The sequence below is a fragment of the Zalophus californianus genome, chromosome 13 (assembly GCF_009762305.2).
Source record: "Zalophus californianus isolate mZalCal1 chromosome 13, mZalCal1.pri.v2, whole genome shotgun sequence".
Lineage (NCBI taxonomy): Eukaryota > Metazoa > Chordata > Mammalia > Carnivora > Otariidae > Zalophus > Zalophus californianus.
The window spans coordinates 90416670-90437538 of NC_045607.1; the positions used below are offsets into that span (position 1 = coordinate 90416670).

The 20869-nt window shown below is 41.1% G+C and overlaps 1 protein-coding gene across 3 annotated transcripts in view; it reads right to left on the reverse strand.

Moving 5' to 3' along the window:
* The window catches only part of LOC113935012 (contactin-associated protein-like 3), a 185155-nt gene that overhangs the window by 21771 nt on the left and 142515 nt on the right, over window positions 1-20869 (reverse strand). For 2 of the 3 annotated variants that reach the window (XM_027616721.2, XM_027616719.2), the window contains exons 13-17: window positions 19358-19558; window positions 15684-15840; window positions 9728-9855; window positions 2584-2754; window positions 1463-1681 (exon numbers count right to left, since the gene is read on the reverse strand). In XM_027616721.2, the coding sequence (XP_027472522.1) occupies window positions 1463-1681; window positions 2584-2754; window positions 9728-9855; window positions 15684-15840; window positions 19358-19558 (876 nt within the window). The remainder of the gene's footprint in view (window positions 1-1462; window positions 1682-2583; window positions 2755-9727; window positions 9856-15683; window positions 15841-19357; window positions 19559-20869) is intronic. The other variant, XM_027616720.2, reaches the window with a different exon arrangement.

The window sequence follows — 20869 nt, forward strand, 5'->3', positions numbered from 1 at the left end:
GATAAAAATTGTATATGTAATATCATCCCTTCTTAGAAGTACTCCCATTAACAACGCTGTGAAAAGGAATTGAGGAGTGGTCAAAGAAAGCGAAGGCAGAGGGGTGATATTAAAACCCAGGCCCTCAGGCCTGCCTCGCTCCAGCCTGCGAGCTCTGAGGTCACTGAACACTGTATAGCTCTCTGTCTTTCTATCATGTCTCATGTGAGCCTAATTTCAAATCTGGGAGCCCAGGGATCACCTGGAGTGCTTGCTTAAACAGAGTTGGGGTTCATTCCTAGGGATTCTGACTCGGTGGGCCTGGGGTACATACACCAGATCAGAATTTTCTGCTAGCTTCTCAAGCTCTAGAAACATTATTTCAGCGGGGATGTCAATTCTAGGTAGGTGTTCATGCACACTTTTTTCCTAGAAATTCCATTAATTGATCCTCAGGATTACAAATCAGAAAATAAAATTGTTTAATTTGATTCACAGTTTCATGATTTGATGCGAAGCCTTGAAGTAGAGTTTTATGTGCCATGGGTCGTACACACACACACACACACACACACAGACAACTCCCTGCCTAGCACTAGCCCCCAGATGCTGTAGATGTCCTCTGGCAAAGCAGACTGCACGCTAATCTGTGATTTATATCAGTTTTTAATTAGACTGCATCCTTATTTACTTGAAAATACATGAGAAATGACCAAGTAAGAGCTACCTCATTGATCTGCTTGGTTTCCAAATTAGAATAGAGTTGTCTGAAAAGTAATGTAGCGAAAATTATCCTTCCCTTTGAGAAAAAAAGTATGAAAAAAATAAGCAAGTAAATGAAAAGGAAGACTTCCACTACCCAGAGCTTTAATCGCTGAAAAGTGGCAGTGAGAATGGAGCCAGCCTGGGTTTGAACCCGGCATTTGCAAGGCCTGAGCAGCAGAGGAGGGCGGCGCTCGTCCCGTGGGGCACAGCCACATGAGTCCTCCTGCGGTCTGTGTTTGGGTGGGGGGAGGGACACTGGAGAATTCTGTCATAGTCACATGGCAGGTTCCCCAACTTCACTGAGAAGTGAAGCGGGAGTATTGGATGAAAATTGCTAATTGTTTTAGAAACAGTATTGATAAGAAGTAACTAAAACAAATGCAAGTCATCGATGCTATTGAGTGCAAGCCTGGGAATCCATCCACCAGGGATTGGATTTCTCTTCTATTTGAGTTTCTAGACTCAGTCACTTGATCTCTCTGAAACCTCATTATCTCATCTGTGAACTAGGAAATCTATGGAAACAATAATCACTAACAACGTTCTGTGGAAACTGTATTAACAACAATCTATGGAAAGAGAGGCTGACTCTTGCATGAGCTCTTGGTACATGGTGCAGACAGAAGCAATGTGCACTCGTGACCATCACCGCTGTATGGTCAGCATCTTCGGGTCTGTCTCCGGCAGCACAGTTCAGCTAGAGAGCAACCACACTCACCCACAAAGAGCTGGCTGTTGAGCTGTAGGCGGGTATGCCCATCAGGGGGTGCAGGTTGAGTCCTGCTGGGGAGCTGATCCACTTGAAGCGATGCCTCCTTCACGTTCCTCTCTGCCCTCACGTGGTGCCACCGGTTGTCGTTAAAGGGAGTGGGAGACCGCACTGTGACCTCACAATGCCCATTCCCCACATCAAAGGAAAAGGTCACTTCTGCAGGAGCTGCAAATACAGATAGCTTGGTTCATTCACAGGGGAGGAAATTCAGTCTTGAGAGATAGGAGGGAAGCTGCATGACACGCTCCTTATGAAGGCAGATGGTGACATTGATGCAGACAAATGTCACTCTGAGCTGGCTAGGAGGGCAAAATAAATTTGTATCCTGGAGGAAGAAAAACAAAACCATTTTATCATATTCCTCTTCAGAGCACACTCTGCATCTTGCTAAACCCGGAGGAGTAGAGATCTTTCCCTATGGGAAGAAAACTAACCTGTGATCTGCCTTCGTATATATCAGTGAATTTATTTAAATTTAAATCTTCATATACTTTACTTAAAAAGCCCTACATGAAATTTTGAAGTAAGGAATTGAGCCTTGTGTACATGCATAAACAATGTGAGGAGTCAATTACATGACATGATTCTGCAATTTAGTGAGTAGTTATCGGACCAGTTTGGTTTAAAATATCCTGATTGCACACAGAGTTAGGGCAGCACAAAATTGGACAGACTGCTGTGTGTTTTGTGAATCACTCTTTTACTCTCTATTAAAAATAAGGATTTAAAATAATAGAATTTTAGGTGCTCCTGGGTGGCTCAGTTGGTTAAGCATCGACTCTTGGTGTGGGCTCAGGTTGTGATCTCAGGGTCATGAGATCAAGCCCTGCACTGGGCTCCACGCTCATCGCAGAGTCTGCTTAAGACTCTATCTCTCTCTCTTCCCCCGACAACCCTGCTCTCTTTCTCTCAAATAAATAAATCTTATAAAAAGGTAATAGAACTTTATTATGTACTAAAGAAATACAAGTGACAAAGAAAGCATGGCAATACATTGGGAATTAGGTTCCAAAGGGGTTATTGCTAAGTACTGAGTGCCTGGTGGCTTTGCCCAGGGGGCGACTCACCATGCAGCTCTAGCCTGATGAAGTCTGTGATCCCCAGGTTCTCTACAAACACCCCAGAAGGAGCTGTCGTCTTAAAAAAGAAAGACACATCAGCACTGAGCTCTCCACGGAACGTAGGGAAGTGAAGGTATGAAGTCTCGGTATTGAAGGAAGCGGAATTCCAAAATGAATCTGTTTCCAAAAAGAAAAAAAAAAAAGATAGTGACAATAGCAATGAAACAGAATAGCAACCACATTTTGTATTTCTAGCATTTTTTTTTTTTTTACCATTAAGTGCATTCATTATCTATGCAAGCGTTCATTTGGGGGTTCGTCTGAACATACAGTCACAATGTGAATATCCAAATACTGACTCTTTCAAGGATTAAGATGGACAAGGCTGCAACTGACTGGAGAGATAATCACTAGAAATGTCCCGTTTTTTTAGAAAACAATATTATTTAAAAATTACCATTGAGTAAAATTGACTTTTGGGGGATGCACAGTTAGATGAAGTTTAATACATGCGTACATTTGTATAACCACCACCAAAATCAGGATAAAGGACAATTCCATCTTCCCCCAAAACTCCCTCTTGCTATTCCCGTATAGTCACGCCCTTCTCACGCCCCTAAGCCCTGCTGATCATGATCTACAGTTGTGCCTTTTCCAAGTGTCATATAAATGGAGTCATGCAGTAGGTAACCTTTTGAGATTGGCTTCTTTCACTCAGTGTAAAGCCTTTGAGATTCATTCAGGTTGCCACAAGTTATTGCTGCTCTATAGTATTTCATCATGTGGATGGGGCCACCGTTTCTTTGTCCACATTTGAGAATGTCAGGGTGGTTTCCAGATTTGGTCATTCACAAACAGAGCTGCTATAAACACTTGTGCCGATCACACATGTATTTGTGAATAGTTTTCTTTCTTGCTTTCCAACCTGGATGCACTTACTTACTTCCTTACGTTACTGCACTGGCTAGGACTTCCAGTACAATTGAAGTTATAGAACAGAAGTGATGAGACTGAATATCCTTATCTTGTTCCCACTCTTAGGGGGAAAGAATTCAGTTTTTCACCAGTAATTATGATGCTAGCTGTTCCATATATAGATACCTTTTATTAGGATGAAGAAGCTCCCTTTTATTCGTAGTTTGCTAAGAATTTTATTGTGAATGCTATCTGATATAAATTTATCATGCTAATTCATAATATAATCATAATAATTCAAATGATGGTGTTCATATCCGTTGATGTAGAAAAAGCATGTGGTGTGATTTTTCTTCTTTAAACTGTTAATATGGTAGATGACATTGATTGACCTCCAAATATGGTCGACCCTTGAACAACAAGGGGGTCGGGGCACTGACCTTCGCACAGTTGAACATCCACATGTAACTTCTGACCCTCCAAAAACTTAACTATTAATAGACTACGGTTGACTGGATGCCTTACCAGTAACATCAACATTTGATTAACACACACTTTGTATGTTACATATATTATATACCATATTCTGATAATAAAGTGAGCTGGGGAAAACAAAATATTATTAAGAAAATCACAAGGAAGAGAAAGTACATTTACAGGACTGTACTGTATTTATAGAAAAAAAATCTGTACATAAGTGGACCTGCCCAGTTCAAACCCATGTTGTTCCAGGGTCAGCTGCACTGAATCAGCCTTATATCCTGCAGTAAACCCCAGTTGGCGATAGTATATTATTCTTTTAAATATTCCTGGGTTAAGTGCTAATGTTGTTGAGGATTTTTGCATATAGGTCTGTGATGATGTTGTCCATAGTTATCTATTTTTTAATTTTTGTTTTTTTTGCATTTCTTTGTCTAGTTTGGGGATTGGGGCAATGCTGGCCCTCATAAAATGTTGGAAAGAATTTCCTCTTCTATTTTCCAAAAGAGATTGTATAAATATGATGTTATTTCTTCTTTGGTGGAACTCACCAGTGAGAAGTCATCTCAGACTGGATTCAATTCCATCGATACTTTTAGGTCTATTCCAGTTGTTTATTTCATCTTGAGTGAGTTTTAGTAGTTAGTGGTTTTCAAAGAATTGGTCTATTTTATCTATGTTGGAGAATTTATGTGTGTAGAGTTGTTTGTAGTATGTCATTATTATACTAATAATGTCTGTAGGGTCTGTAGTGATACTCTAGATTTTACTCCTCATACTGGTAATATTTCTCTTCCCTAGTTTTGCTAGAGATTTATCTATTTTATTGATATTATAAAAAATGTTTTGTTTTTATAGATCTCTGCTTTTAATTGATTTCTCTTATCTTATTTCCTTCCTTCTGCTATTTTGAAATTTTTTTCTTCTTTTTCTAAATTCTTATGGTAAAAGCTTAAATTATTGAGACCTTTTTCTTTCATACTATAAGCACTTAATGCTATTAATATCCCTCTAAGTACTGCCATAACTGCCTCCCACCATTTTTGATATGTTGTATTTTCTTTTTCATTCAGATCAATTTATTTTATAATGTCTGTTGAGACCTCCTTGACTCATTTATTATTTAGCAGTTTGGTGTTTAATTTCTAAGTGTTTGGAGACTTTCTCAGTCTCTTTGTTCTTTGTTTCTAGTTTAATTCATTTATGCCAGAGAATGTATTTTGTATGATTTATTTGATATGTGCTCAAGTTTGTTTTGTGACACAGAATATGGTGTATCCATGTGCATTTGAAAAGAATATGTATTTTACTGTTGCTACGGTGTTCCATAAATGTCAGTCAAATTCTGTTGGTTTGTGGTGACATTCAGGTTTTATGTACACTTTGCTTGTTTTCCCCTATTAGTTCCAAAGGTTATCGAGAGAGGAGTATTGGATTCTCTAATTATAATTATGAATTTGTCTACTTCCCCTTTCCATCCTGTCAGTTGTTATGTATTTTGAAGCTCAGTTACTAGTATAACCCATTTAGGATTCTCATGTATTCTTAATCTCTTTTTGTATCTATTAATTTTCTATGCTTTCAAACAAAAACTTTAATACAGAAACTCCAGCTTTCTTGTCATTAGTGTTTGTGTAGTATATCTTTTCCTGTCCCTCTTTTTAAACTTGCGATGTCATTATATTTGAAGTGAGTTTCTTGTACACAGTACATAGTTGAGTCATAACAATCTGTCCTTTAATTGGTTTGTTTAGACCAGTCATATTAAATACAAATGTTGACAAGTTTAATTTAGTTCTATCATTTTATTATTTTTTCCTATTTGTTATACGTTTTTGTTCCTCTGTTTCCCCTTTTCTATCTCCTTTTGGGTTAAACATTTTTTAGTATTCTACTTTTGTTTGTCTGTAGCAGTTCCTTGATTGGTTATTTTAGGAATGACAATATATATATATACACTTACCTTTTCAGAGTCTGCTCAGAATCTACATTTTAACCGCTTGGACTCATATGTCAAAACCTCACCAACGATTCTGTCACTTTACTGAGTCCCTTTATTTGTTGTTGCCAAATGTATTTCATCTGTACAAATTAAAAGCTCTATGAAATAACGTTGTATTTTTTGCTTTCAACCCACAAATATACTTAAAATAACTCTACAGGAGAACAGTCTATTATATGTACCCCGATGTTTACCATTTCTAATGCTGATTTTCCACCCCTGATGTCCCAAATTTCCTTCTGATATCATTTCCCTTCTGACTCGAATCTTGCTTTAGAAAGTCTTTTAAAGTATCTTCTAGTAAGGAATGCTTTTAGCTTTCCTTCACCTTAGAATTTCTTTATTTTATCTTTATCCCTGAAGGAGACTTTTGCTGAATACAGAATTCCAGACTGACAATTCTTTACGATTAGCACTTGACAAATGTTTTGCCACTTCCTTCCTGGCTTCCATATTTTTAATGAGAAAGTCACTGCCATTTGAGTAGGTGAATGTATCATTCTTCTCTCTGGCTGATAGCAAAACATCCCTCATTGCCTTTGTTTTCAGCAGTTTGATAATGATGTGTCTGGAGGTGACTTTCTTTGAGTTTATCCTGTTTCAAGTTCATTCAACTTCTCAAGTCTTTTTTTGGCAAACTTGGACATTTTTCAGCCATTTTTTTTTCAAAAAAAAATTTTTTTTTCAGCACCACACTTCCGTTTGCTTCTGGATGTTCAATTATATGAATGTCAGATCTTTTGTTGTTGACTTACAGTTCCCTGAGGCCCTGTTCATTTTTAGATTTTTTTCTTTCTTTTGGTCAGATGAGTCATTCCTGTCATTAAGGCCAATGACTGTCTCATCTCAGATCCACTATTTGGCCCACCCAGGGCATCTTTTATTTCAGTTCCATATTTTTCAGTTCTAAAGTTTTCATTTAGCTCTTTGTATATCCTATTTCTTTGGTGAAATGTTCTTTTTCTCTTTGCTGCAAAAGTGTTTATGATTACTTTTTAGAGTTCTTATGTAATAGCTGTTTTAAACTCTTTATCAGTTAATTCTAACCTCTGTGTCATATCTGCATTAGTATCTGTTGATTATATTTTCCCAAGCCAGCTTACATTTTCCTGGTTCTTTGTGCTAAGTAATTTTGGATTATTTCCTAGACATTTTAAATATTATATTAATAAACTCTGGGCTTTGTTTAAATGTTGTGGAACATGTTGATTTTATATATATATATATATATATATGTACACATTTTATTTTTTCTTTTTAATTTATTTAGGGTTTTTTTGCTGGCAGTTGGCCTCATTAAGATCTGGCCACACATTCCCACCTGGCTTCTGTGGGCTGTCTCTAATGGCAGTCCAGTTTTCAAAGTCTTTGCAGCATGACTCAGCTCTCCCCGTCTCATGCACCATCCAGTGGCCAGCCTGGGTCTTGGGTCTGAGACTCTCGGCTCGGTTCTCAACTTCTTGGGTCTACAGTTAGGATCGGATCCATGCATGTGTCACTCTGAGGTGAGCCCAGGACTTCATAAACAACATACAACATGCTTTCCTGAACTGTCACCTCCCTCTGCTCTTCCAGGAACTTTCTGGTTCCCTGGTCTCCCTTTTCAGTCACAGAACCAGAAAATGGGCTCTATTGAGACTGCTCTATAGTGCTCTCCTGTGCAACTGTACCAAGTCCATTGCCAAGTAATGGGTGAGTGGAGAAAGAGAACAAAAATAAGAGGAGTCTTCCCACCATCTCTGAGCCACAGCTGCCCTATTCAGAGCGAAAGTCCCCTTCCAAGGTCCTGGCTCTTATGCATTCTCAGGACAACTTCTGCTGCTATTGCCATGGGTCTGCCTGGATAGAAAAAGAGGGAAATGGAATTCCTGCATTCCCCGAGAGTTAGGACTTCTCTGTTCCCTCCTCCAGCCAGGGCTAGATGGCTTCTCCCGGGACCTCTTTGTGACCCAGTGCCCACGTCTGGCTTGGCCGACAGATGCTGGAGGAAAAAGCAAGTGGTGCCTTCTGGTTTCTCTTCCTTGCTGCCGTTTGCTTCCCAGGGTCCTGAGATAACTGTTTCCGGCCTTCTTGCCCAGGTTTTATGGGGAGACTCGGTGGGAGAGATGAGGTGGGTGTGCTTCATTCGTCTTATCCGGACACAGAGCTGTCGTCTGCAGTTTAAGGTCATGAGTGGGAAAAACAATTCTTTGTACTATCATCGGTCAAGGCACATCAATATGTTCATTACATTTTGATGATCCACCTCTCAATATTTTTGTCATCTGAAGTAGGAAACTTACTTTTTCTCAACAGCAAGTTTCAGAAATGCCAGGATTTCCTCACATGGCAACATTTCCTACGGGCCGCCACGGAGGGTTGTGGCTCCGCGGGCTCCGAGGGCAGCATGGCCACGGCAGCCTTGGTGGACTTTGTACTTTGGCCTCTCCTCTGAGACGCGTGCCCCTGGAGAGTCTGGGCCAGAGGACTGACGTGCCCTGACTTAGCCTTCTGGCCATTATGTGGAGTCTCAGGTAAGTGGGGAAGGTGGCCAGTGGGCAGGCCAGTTAAGCCACGGCAACAATCCAGGTGCTGGCAGCCATGGAAGTGGATTCTGGAAGTGTTTTTGAAGTGTGAAGCAATATGATCTGTATTTGTGGATGAGTCAGATGTGTTTTAAGGGAGGAAAGAAGTTATGAGTGACTGTCATGTTTTCAGTCTAAGCAAAAGGAAGAATGAAGTTGCCATGCACTGAGTTGGGGAAGGTTGCTGTGGAAACATTTTTATTTTCGGTACAGAATAATCAGTTGAATGCCAGAGGTGGGAGTTCAGGGAAACTGGGCTTGAGGTAAATAGATGATGGGTTCATTGACATCAATGTGCTATTTAAGGCCACGATTCTGTTGGAAACAGCTCACCACTGGAGAGCAGAGGGAAGGAGGGCTGAGGATGCAGGGCTGGGACACCCCAAAGGATGCCACTGGCATGGGGAAGGAAAAAGGAGGGAAAACCCAGAATTTTGTGGGTAAGCTGGCAGCCAAATAAAGACCTGAATCAAAGAGTGAATCAGGAGAGGACACCAAAGTGGCTGACAGGTCAACTCAGATGACACCTGAGAGTAAAACTTGGATACAGCAATGTCGGGGTCTCACTGATGAGCTGGAAAAAGCAGCGTTTAGGGAGTGATGGAGGAGAAGGCCTAAAGAGAGTATATTCAAAAGGGATTAGAAAGAGGTAAATTAAAGGTAGAGTGGACATATTTTATTTCAGTTAGTTTGGGAGAGGGAAGGATACAAAAGAAATCCAGACGCAGTTGGAGGGGTAAGGAGAGTTGGGACCACCGAGGTTTGCAAAACTGTCAGAGGGTATTAATGAAGAGGTACCCTTGATGGTTTCTGTCACCCCATTTCTCATTATCTTACCAGTTTTAGGCATCTCAGCACTCATCCAATACTTATACTGAGTAGGCAGATATTAGATGTTTGCTGACCGGGTGATACAATATTTCAGATCATTCCATGAACATTCACAGCAATAGTCTGATTTAAATACTACATAGAGGACTCATACTCCAAAGGTAATATAACATTTCTCATTTTTTTTTCTCAAGTACAATGCCAATATACACTCCTTTTATAAGTTAACACATTCCTAATGAAATGCAGATTATTAGGATAGATGGTGTTTTTATGAACTCAGGCAGCTACATGTCTTCTAAAACATTGACATGTATTTTCCAGGGCCAAGACAGTTCCTCTTGCTGCCACTACTTACTGTCCCCCCAGCAGAGCAGAGGCCCCAGAGCATAAGCCGCTTCTGAATGTGGTCGGCCTGTGGTGCTCATCACAACCTGAGTGACTGGCAGGTGCTCCTTATGAGAAAGGATTACTGTGTCGCTGGTCCTACAAAACAAATACGGCCACCTTAACGTTATTCTGAATGACATCCAGAGAAGTAATAAATAGTCTCTTACTGCATTAAGATTAAGCTAAATTTGTAAATACATAACAGTAAGGAAATCAAACGGCTCATATGAACTCTTACATAGTAACGTATTAAATAAGGTCATTTGAGGATCAGAGATCCTTGTTTGTCTACGTGACCACAGAGAAAATAGCAGGCAGGTCCGAAATCATAACCATCAGTGTGGGCATGAGATTATGTTTTCACTGCAATGAAGTAGCTCACTGCACTTGCCAATCTAGCCACCGTGTAAGATTTAAATGCAGAACTTACATGTGCAAGATCTGCCTGGCTTCATTTAAAAACAAAAAAACAAAAACACCTGACTGAAAAGATTTAGGTTTTCAATTCCCAGATTTTTTTTTCTTTTACTAAAATTTTCAAAATTCCTATCGTGGGTACTAGGCATTCCCTTACTTATTGATGCCATCCATTAAAAAAAATAAAGAAAAGATTGATCCAAAACCAAACTGAAAGTATGACACAATGTGCTCTTAAAATTAATAAATGAGGTAATGCATGGGAAGTGCTCTGTCCATGACTGTCACCGTCCGTTCATTCGACCAACATTTAGTGCACAGTGTTTCCTTGCCAGGCCCTGTGTGTCGGGGACATGGGCATAAAAACCACCATCGATGTCCCCAGGAAACCTAGTGGATATTATAAATAATAACAAAAATGTAATTGTAATTTAATAAAATCATGTAAGTGAATATTTAGGACAGCGTTAATGTCAATGGTTCCAATACAACAAAAACTAGAATAGAGCCAGAAGTCCTGGGCAGTCAGCTGGCTGTACCACCAACCACCTCTCTGGGCAAAGAAAGAAGATTTTTCTGCACCTTGAAAGTTGTTCATATTTTTGTTGCATACTTCAATTACATATGTACTTTGGATTTAGGAACAAATAATAGTTTGTCTAATGTATTGTTCAGGTGCCCTGTGTCTGTGTAGAACCTAGGAAGTTTTAATTTCTAACAATTACAAAGGCCCCCCTCACTCTGATATATACAAATGGAAGCATCTGAAACTGACATTTTTGCAAGTCAAGACAATCAGCAATTTCGAATGGTTCAGCCTAATAGCTTTGCTTCGAAAAAAATCTGCATCACTTAATAATCGTTCTGTTGAGGCATCAAAAATATTCTTTTGAGGTAGAAATTTTAAAATTATTAACATTTTTATTTTGCTTAAAAAATGTAACAAAATGTCAGTACATATTAGTAAGATATGAAAAATTTGAACTAAATATTCTGAAAGTTCAGAAATAATATTTTTTGAATCAGATAGTTTCCAAAAATCAGACGAACTAAAACCCCAGGGCTTTATCTGGGTGAGGCCCTGCAATTTCTGTGCATGGAAGCACACAGGCTGGTCATCCCAGACACCCAATACCTGGCTTTGTTGGGCACGGGACAGGCGGTCGGTCACAAGCTAGAAGGTGTCATGGATTGTGGGGGGAGTCAGTCTGAAAATATATTTGTTATAAATGTGGGGCTAACGCACCCAATTAATTCCTGGTGTTAAGTATCAGTAAACGTTACAAATAAACATTTTAATTCCTGTCATTGCTCTTTTGGTAGAACATCTAGAGGGAAAATGTAAGTGCATTAGTTATTCATTGAGTATTCCTGAATTTTAAAGAACCATTTAAAAGCTACATTTATAATGTAGTGAAAAGCTACACTTTAATTGTTTCTAGCAATGACAAAGCACACAGAGCCCTGCAAAAAAACTTAAGGAAAATCAGAATGGGTAATTGTGTGTATTAAAGCAGATATTATAATAAGTTCTTTTTTTCATTCTGTTGTTTGCAAAGTAACTTCCCGAATCTGAGGAAATTTTAAAAAACTCTGATTTGAAAATTCTTTATCAGCGCAGGTCATTCCCAAATGCCCATGCTTCATGTAGGACAATATTCATTGCCATGGTCCCCAGACTCATTCAAAATTGCCAGAATTTAGTTATATCTCAGTTTTTTTTTTTCTTGCTTCTCTATTTTTTTGTTCCAAAAGTTGGGCGCATTGCCCATCTGGGCATGATGATTTCTCACAATCGGTTTCAAACGTTCAGTGAGAGCACTTCCAAAGCCGCATCCTTTTTGTCTTCAGTTCTGAGTGCTCTAGAGATTCTTCTTACCACTGGCTGTTCTGCAGCAGACTTTTTTTGAGGTATAACAGAGCCATCACGACTTCTGAGTCGTGGGAAAAGCTACAGGGAACAAATATCGGGTCAGCTTTCGCATTTCATAATTGTTCAGGGGAAAGCTACACTGGGGACAATCCAATGACTCCCATCCGGAGTTCCCCATTTTGAAAGCTCCCAGGCTCTCTGTCCATTTGCTCACCCCTTCGGCAAACGCCCTGTGTTCGGTTACTGCAGTCCCGCGACACTCCGTGTCCAGTATGGCCAGGCTCCACCGCGGGCTTCCGCCTTCAGAACTGTTATCGGCCATTGCTTTTCCACGTACATCTTAAACAGTGTGTCACTGTCCCAGACACTAAACAAATGTTTGGCATTGGAATTAAATGGAATCAAGAAAATACTCATTTTACCCACTCATGGCAGTCATGTCATGTCTCCACTTAGATACGTCTTCTTAGACTCTCATAATGAAGTTTTAGGATGTCTTTTCCACAAAATTTTTCATATTTTTGTTATCTTTATTCCAAGGCACTACAGTCTTAGTGTTGATTTTGCAAGAGGTTTTTAGAATATTTTCTTATGGTAACAAGCTCTTCATAAGAATTCACAGTTATTCTAAGATTCAGTAAGTAGCCTTACTAAATTCTCATTAATTTCAATAATATTTCTGCATATCCTCTTGGGTTTTCCTGGTAGGCAACCATATTTTCTACGAATAATGTAATCTTCCTTTCCTTGTTTCTAATCATTTGTGGCTTTGAAATGCCTCCTATATTTTTTTGTCCCTCTGCTATTCATTTCTGACCTAAATGCACTGTAATCAGAGAAATTGTCCATATGATAACAACTACGACAAAATTTTCTGGGTTTTGCTTTATGAAATATTAGGAGAATCAGTTTGCAAAAATGTGCCATTTGTGCTTGAGAATATTATATACTCTGTAATTTTCAGTGCCTACCAAATCAAGGGGTTGATTTCATTTAAAAATGTTCCGTATCCCTAATAGTTCTTGTCCTCCTGACTTACCAAGCGCTAACAGATATGTGCTTGGACCTCTGCCTATAATGTTCGACTCATATACTCCTTCTTTCAGTTCAGCCAATTATTTTCTATATACATTTTGAGTCATTTTTATTAGAAACATACAAGTTTAGGATTATTAGGGGTTTTCTGATGAAATTAAAAAGCATCATGATATGGTGATAGGAACTGTTGTCCATATGAAGACATTAAAATTCTGGGGCGCCTGGGTGGCTCAGCTGGTTAAGCATCTGACTTTGGCTCAGGTCATGATCTCAGGGTCCTCTGATGAGCCCCAAGTTGCTGGGCTCGCTGCTCGGCAGCCCTCTCCCTGTGCCCTTCTCCTACTTACGTGCGCTGCCCTTCCTCCCACTTATGTGCTCGTGCGGGCTTTCTCTCTGTCGAAAAATCTTTAAAAAAAAGACTTTAAAATTTTACTTACTTCTGTGCATATTTGCTTGGTAAGTTGTATCTAGCATTTTGCTTTCAACATTTCTAGGCATACAAACAAGATATAATTATTTTTAATTCAAAATGATCTATCTGGATTTAAATGGCTATTTTTGTCACATTTATTGTTCATGATTACTCATACATTCTTACATTATTTTGTTGCTCGTTGTTTCCTCTTCTTTTTAAAATTTTATTTCCTACCTTCTTTTGAATTAATTAAGTTTTCAAAATCCCATTTTTTTTCCTTCCTTCCCTCTGTTGATTTGAATATTGGGTAGTTGCTATTCTTTAGCAGCTATACTTAAAATTTTAATATATGCGCTGTAAGCAATTTAAGGCTGACAAATTTCTATGAAACAAGTTTTAAAGTTCAATCATGTTTTTATTTCTAAACATGGCTTTAGTTCCTTTGTCAATCACAATCATTTTGTTAACAGGATCGGATTGCCCCCTCCTGTTTCAATTCCACATATGCCGGGATACGTGACTGGTATCTGGTATTTGCCTCTTTTATTTTTTTTTAACCTCTGAGTTTACACATTTCTTTCCTCAATATTTTTTCTTGCATCTGAGACTCTCCTTACAAGTTCACCTACTTTCATTCTGAAAACCATTCTTGAAACTTCCTCTTGTGGAGTCCGCGGGTGGTATATTTCTTCTGTGTCTGTCTGTCTGGGTGTTCACTGTATCTCGGCTGGGGACACACCTGGAGTCGGACAGTTAGTGTACTCCTGCACAGCCGCGGAGTGCCCGCGGGGCTGAGCTCGGCTGGCTCCCGGGGTCCTTGCTTTGGCCTCTTTTGGTCACCTCTGCCCCCTTTCTCATTCTCTTTAATCTTCCTTGGTTTCAGCATGATGTGTCTACAGATGGATTTACTTTTATTTATCCTGTTGGGCATCCCGGTATTTTCTCAAATCTGGTCATTTCTTAGCTATTTGATTATCACCTTTAATTATCGCCAATCTCCTCTTTTGAAACTTGACTCAGACACCTGTTCAGCCTTCTCCACACCACCCCTCCCCGCCCTGCTTTCCTTCCCCCCATGAGAGTCTCTCTGTGCTACAGTCCCTGCCACTTATCTGTACACATTTTCCATTTCACCAGCGTTCTGATCACTTGTGTCTAATATCTGATCCGACAAGTCTTAAATTTCAATGATAAGATTTTCATTTCTAAACATCCGTTTGGTTCTTTTGGAAATCGTGATCACCTTTGTCGACCATATTTCATTGCTTTCTCACGTTTCCAATCCCAGGCCTTACTTTTCCAACAGCTCACGTATTTATTTTACCTTATGTTCTTAAGGTATCCATGATCTGGGATTTTTAGGCATCAGTTTACTCTGTGGATTCTTCTGCCTCCCACTTCTGCCCCCCGGGGCTGTGTAGCACTGATTGTGAGCTCATGTTTGGTGGCATCTTATCTGCGGGAATCCTAGGGGAGGGCGGGCCTCCAGCAAGAATGTCCTGTAATTCTATGATGATCCATCAGTGCTGCCAACCTGTGGCCACACTAACTTAATTCAAGGACCATGTAAATTTGAACTCCAAATCTGTATGAGGGCAGGTCTCATGAGTTTTCAGGGAGTTATTTCTTGCTACCTGGAGTGCTAGCTGGAAGATTTGTCCCTTTCCACCTTCTTTGTGGGTTTGGAAGCCTTCTGAGACCTCCAGCAATAGGGAGAGGTTTGTGTTCCATAATCCCCTTTTGTGCACTCCGGGCTTTGTTTGATTTCCCCTATGTGGCCATTTAAAAATGCAGCTAGCAGTGGAAGGAGGTGAGCAAGCAAGCCTGGGTCAGCTATGGGGCAGTCATCTTATCAATTGGGTTAAACTTAACTGTAGGAAAGCCTGGTAATTGTACTTTCAGTGAATGGGAAACATTAATCTGGTATTCCTATTTTGTCTTATTAGAAAAAAAATAAAATGGACATGATTAGTTATTCACAAGTAAACAGAAATAGCTACCTTAACACTTCAGGCTTTGGATTAATTACATTGTACACATCAAAGCTTATACCTTGAACTGGCTAGGGAATACTTTAATCTCTTCTCTTTATAGAACTGTCTCGTCCAATGTCTGCCTAAGTCACATAGTTTAAGCAATAACAAATTAACAGTTTGCACAGGGAAATTATATGGAAATCACCATTCATTCCGGTCAGCATCACAGTTGCAGTAATACTGAGAATCAAGGCAGTTCCCCTGTAATCCACAAGCACATTTTTGAGCATCAGGCAGAGAACCTCCCCAGTAAGTGTGTGTTTCATTGGTTCTTCCAACCCACCAGCTCACTGGGGTTCCATCTGAAAGACAAGTATGAGAAAGATGACACCTACTTTGCCCCCCACTGCCTGCCTCCCCAGTATAGTCCTTTACTCCCCTCTATTTGAAACATAGAGACTATTTTAGACGTGAGCAGATGTTAACTCCGCAACAGGATCATTTCTAAGAGGACTTCCAACTGTTTAAAAAATATTTCCATATCAAGACTTACGTTCTTACCATATGTTTTACTTTTATTAGAAAATGAGCAAGTTGTCCCTACCTCATTCAGGCATGATATTTACATATTTCTCTTGAGGACTCCAATCACATCATTTATCTGGACATAACATAACAAAGAACTGTCATTTAAAAAAAAAGAAAACCAGAGAAATTTATACCCTGAATCCAAAATCTGTTCGAGAGTCTAAAATGCCACTCAAAGAATGTAATATTATGAGGCAAAATACAGATTTCATATCTATTAGCTGAAAACACTGGTGCTATCCTGTCATGTCTTAAAAGTCTCATGGAAGAAGAATGTGCTTCTTCCTGTACTGAATGGGTTGGCTTTGTATTTGGAAACCACAGACATGGTGCGGACAAGCCTCCTTCATGCCCGAGGTGGGTCCTGGGCTCAGGACAACTGAGGCCAGTATAGCTGGATGCTTCAGCACAACCTCCTCCTCAGGGCAACCCACAATTAACTGACAGGGCCGGAGGCCGCCTCAGCTCTGCAGGGCAGTGGCCACTGCTGATGCCCCAGGGCAGATGTGCAGGGCACCTGGGTGAGAATGATTAGCAAGGAGGGCCCTCCGGAGGGTGGAGGGAAACAGTGCCTCATAAACAGAGAATCAGAGCAGGAGGAGAAATGGAGGCATCAATCGGCCTGTAAAGATGCCCGTCCATTTCCGCATGCTCTCTCCTTCAAACCCTCAGGGTGTCCCCCCCTCCCAGGCACCCACCGGGAATCTGGAACACATCCCACCTTCTCCCTAACTTCCAGGCCACCACTCCCTGTTTGATGAGACTTCACCTTCTGCTGACAGCCTCCCAGCCGGGAAACACAACGGGCCATATTCATTACCGCCCACTGCAGGCCCGCTGGGTGAGATGTGCGCCAAGAAATCAATGTCTGCAATCTTTTTTTTTTTTTTTTCTCAGTGTGTTGAAAACTTATCTCTAGGGGGTGGAAGATCTTTTCAACTTAAACGGATATTTTTCAAAACACCATTTTAAACATGTGATTATTCAACACTCATTCTTTTCATAGATGGAGGAGCGAAGAAATCATTGCACACAGATGCACAACTGTTTGTTTACATCCGAATTTTTCGTTTTCTCTATAGAGTAAGAACCAGCAAGTGTTGTTAAAGGTGCAGAATGCATTTGGCTCCTTTCAAGGTTTCTCTGAGAGATCTAGAGAATTTGCAGAAGGAATCATTAAGAACAACACAAAGAAGAAGAAGGGCCTGGAAGGAAAGAGAACAGGGCTCCCCGGCCTCCAACACCTCAGCCCCTGGTTGGCTGTCCTTCACTCTGGCCACAATGACAATCCTCAGGGACCTTAGCGCTCACAGTATGGAGACTGAACAGTCTCCTGGAATCAACCTTTGCTGTCCTTGAGCTCCCTCTTTAGCCCCCCAGAACCACATCCCCCTGAAACCATCTACAGCATAGAGACCTAACAGCTGTGGCAGGAAAAAGGCGGCCGGACCCCACTGCTCCCCAGCAGCCCTCCTGGGAAACCACGCAACCCAGGGCCTGTGACACTGAGGCCCCAGCCCTGCATTCTCTCCTCTCACGATTAACCCTGGATTCCTGATAACGTCTGAGAATTTGAACACGAGGGAATTCTTGGGGAAAAAGTGGATTTCGATGGAGATTCCCATTCCCAATCCTCTCTATGACACTCGTAAGCTCCCTGCTCCGCATGCGGCAGCCACCTGGTGTGGTTTCACACTGCGACATTTCTACTGAAGGCTCCCGGTGGAGGCTCCTTGTTACCACTCCTCCCACTCAAGGGTAGCATCATGCTGCGCTCGCCCATTCCTGTCTATTGATGATGCACGGCGAATTAGTGCAACCATTTTAAGGTCTATTAGGCTACACTATTTTAGGCCTACCTCATCTGCACCCTAATTAAGAGCTTCTGGAATTATACAGATCTGTACTGAGTCTGTCTAAATGAGGTTTGTACTACAAATTCTCCAGTAGCAGAATATAAGAAATGCAGCCACCTCGAGCAGTATATAGATAATGAAGTCCCTCGTTTTGTCTCTTTAGTGGCTGTTTAACAAGTTTAAAAGCCTTTCCTCATTCCATCTTTACCCCAACCCCAGCTAAAGACTTGGTTTTGTTGCTTCTGTTGCTGCTTTACATATTGCTATGGGCAGGAGGACAATCAAGGAATCACTTGCAAATCAATTAGGGAGACACTGGCCTTCCGTGTGGGGATTCTTTACTGACCCATACGGTATGTCCAGGCTGTGGGACAGACCACACGCCAGCGTGCACGAGTTTGTTCCCGGAGTCACTGGGTGGTTTTGCTCTCTGACCCCACTAGCGGCTGGTGTGAACACCGCTCCGCCTTCGCCTCCTTTCCCTGGTCCGACAGCCCAACCCGGCATTTTTCCATAGCACTGAGTTCCTCCCCTGGAGGCTGCTTTCTCCTTCCTCCGGGAACGTACCAGTTTAGCTCAGTCATCTATTTGGCAGAAATAACTCACAGTAAGCACTAAACCCTCTAGCACTAACTATGCATTCAATACATCGGAGAGAGGCAAATAAGTAGTGTTTGCTTCATGCATTTTATCGATGTTGTGCAAGTAGGTTCTGGCAAGGTTAGTGTCTGAGTGCTAAAGACTCTGAGGGATGAATCCCAGGGCCGCTGAGTAACAGCCTTGGAACCTGAACTCAGAGGACCCTAACTACTGCCCTCCACTCACTCCGCTCCCCAGATGTCTGATCAGCCTCCCAAAAACCAAGGAGTGTCATGAGGGCAGCGGGGTTGCACGTTCTGACAAAATGAGGTATTCCAAAGGAAGAAAATACAAAACCAAAAACAGAATTTTCAAGAATAGAATAGGTATGAAAAATGAGCCACTAGCAGGTATGTTGTGTGAGAGGAGCTTCATGATACCAACATTGTTCCCTGGTTAATAATTACCCAAGAGACTAATTACATTCAGTCCATGAAAAGAATGTCATGGAATAATCACCTACAGATAACTAAGCCATGCGTGATGTCAGCCATCTTTTCTAAGATAAAACATTCTTGAGGCTCATGGTGCATGAGCCCTGAGCATTCATGCTCGTAAGGAGGCTTTCACTGATCGGTTGCCCACTTGAATCTGGGAAGAGACTTCACAGATCATTCACAGCTTTGGACAAGGAGCAACACATATTGACCTTGCTCTTCGCTCCAAGGAAAAGCATCTCTGTAACTTCCAGATTGTGACATGGGCATTATGGCCACGAGTCCTCATGCACCTGTGGCAGGCCCCTGCCACCCGCGGGCATGGCAGCCCACGATGGCTGATGACTCCCACTACTCACCGTGGCCAGTTGAAAGCCTTGACTTCTTGCAGTGGAAGGCCAGCTCTTGTTGGCAGTGGTCCGCACGGTCAATGAGGGCTTGGAGCTGGTCCATGCTGGCTGTGTACTTGAGAAACACGGGGTGGGGGCTTTCTCCATTCGAGCTTTTGACCCTGGCCAAGTGGGAGCCATTGTGCTGCACTGAGGTCCAGGTGGTGTCTTCTGGGCAGAAACGGGGTTGGGGGGAGCAGGGAGAGAAAGAGACTGTGACTAGGTTGGAGCGATTAAAAATAAATGTGAAAGTCGGAAGCTACTTTTATCTGAATTAAGGTTTTTATGTTTGTAGCTATCAGGTCTCTTTGACATTGGAATCAACATAAGGGACACTGTTAAACTGTTAATAATGGGGACTCTCTTTATTGGAATTTGTTTTACCCTGAATGCAGCCAACAATTTCAGGGGGGCCAATTCTTAAAATTCTGTGTTATAATACTCAAAGTTATAAATAAAACTTTTTGTCCCTTAATTTATTTCTTTCCGTTACCGTAAAAAGAAAGCTAAGTTTTTATTGTGTGTGTGTGTGTGTGTGTGTACGTATGTATACACACACACACACACACACACACACACACACACACATATACTTTTTTTAATGTATATTCCTCATCGGACTGAGCATCTTTTCCTCTGGTAATCAAAGAAATACATAAGAGACACATGGGAGGAATAAGCAGCTCACGTGATCATGCAAAATGATAGGAAATAAGTATTTTTGACAAAAATTGATCGTGTGTCAGCAACTCATCCAGTGGCCAGCACTAAATAATGCAGCCCCTTGGAGTAGCTGATATAACCACTCCCGGCAGGAACCACAGCTACACAAATGTCTGATATATTTCTGTTATATTGATTACCTGTATTTTTAAAAAGAGATTTAAAAACAATGAAAGAGCACTCCACAATGTTTAAAACAAGAAGAGACATATCTAGCCTTCTTTTACCTTTCCCCAAATATAACTCCTCCCACAGTGTAAAAGGCCCACGATTCAGTGGCTAAAAGGCTGGCTTCAAGTTGTCCTAACTCAACTACATTTACCAACATCAAGTCACATAACTTCCTCTGTAACACGCATCTGGTGCATACATGATCAGTCTACATATTTCCAAATTATAGGGGCTGGAAACAGTCGCGTGAGGTTTGTTCTTACCACTTTTAATGGCTAATACCTAAACAAGGTTAAAAAATCAAAACGATGCTACCAGGAACCCTCAGAGCGCTCCCCACCAGCCCCTCCCCTGTCCTGCCCCGGGAAAAATCTAACAGCCACACTGGCGCTCACAGACCCCATGTGCATCAAATACATCCAGAGATCCAGGGAAGAGAACCCCAAGGGCCATGGAAAGAACTCTAGCTCAAAGCCTATGGAAAACATCACCAAATATGCAAAATCTATCAGGAACAGGAAGAGACTGTGAGTCAGCATGACTAATGCAGTCATATAGTCAGTTAGGAAAAAAGGCTTAATAGATCAT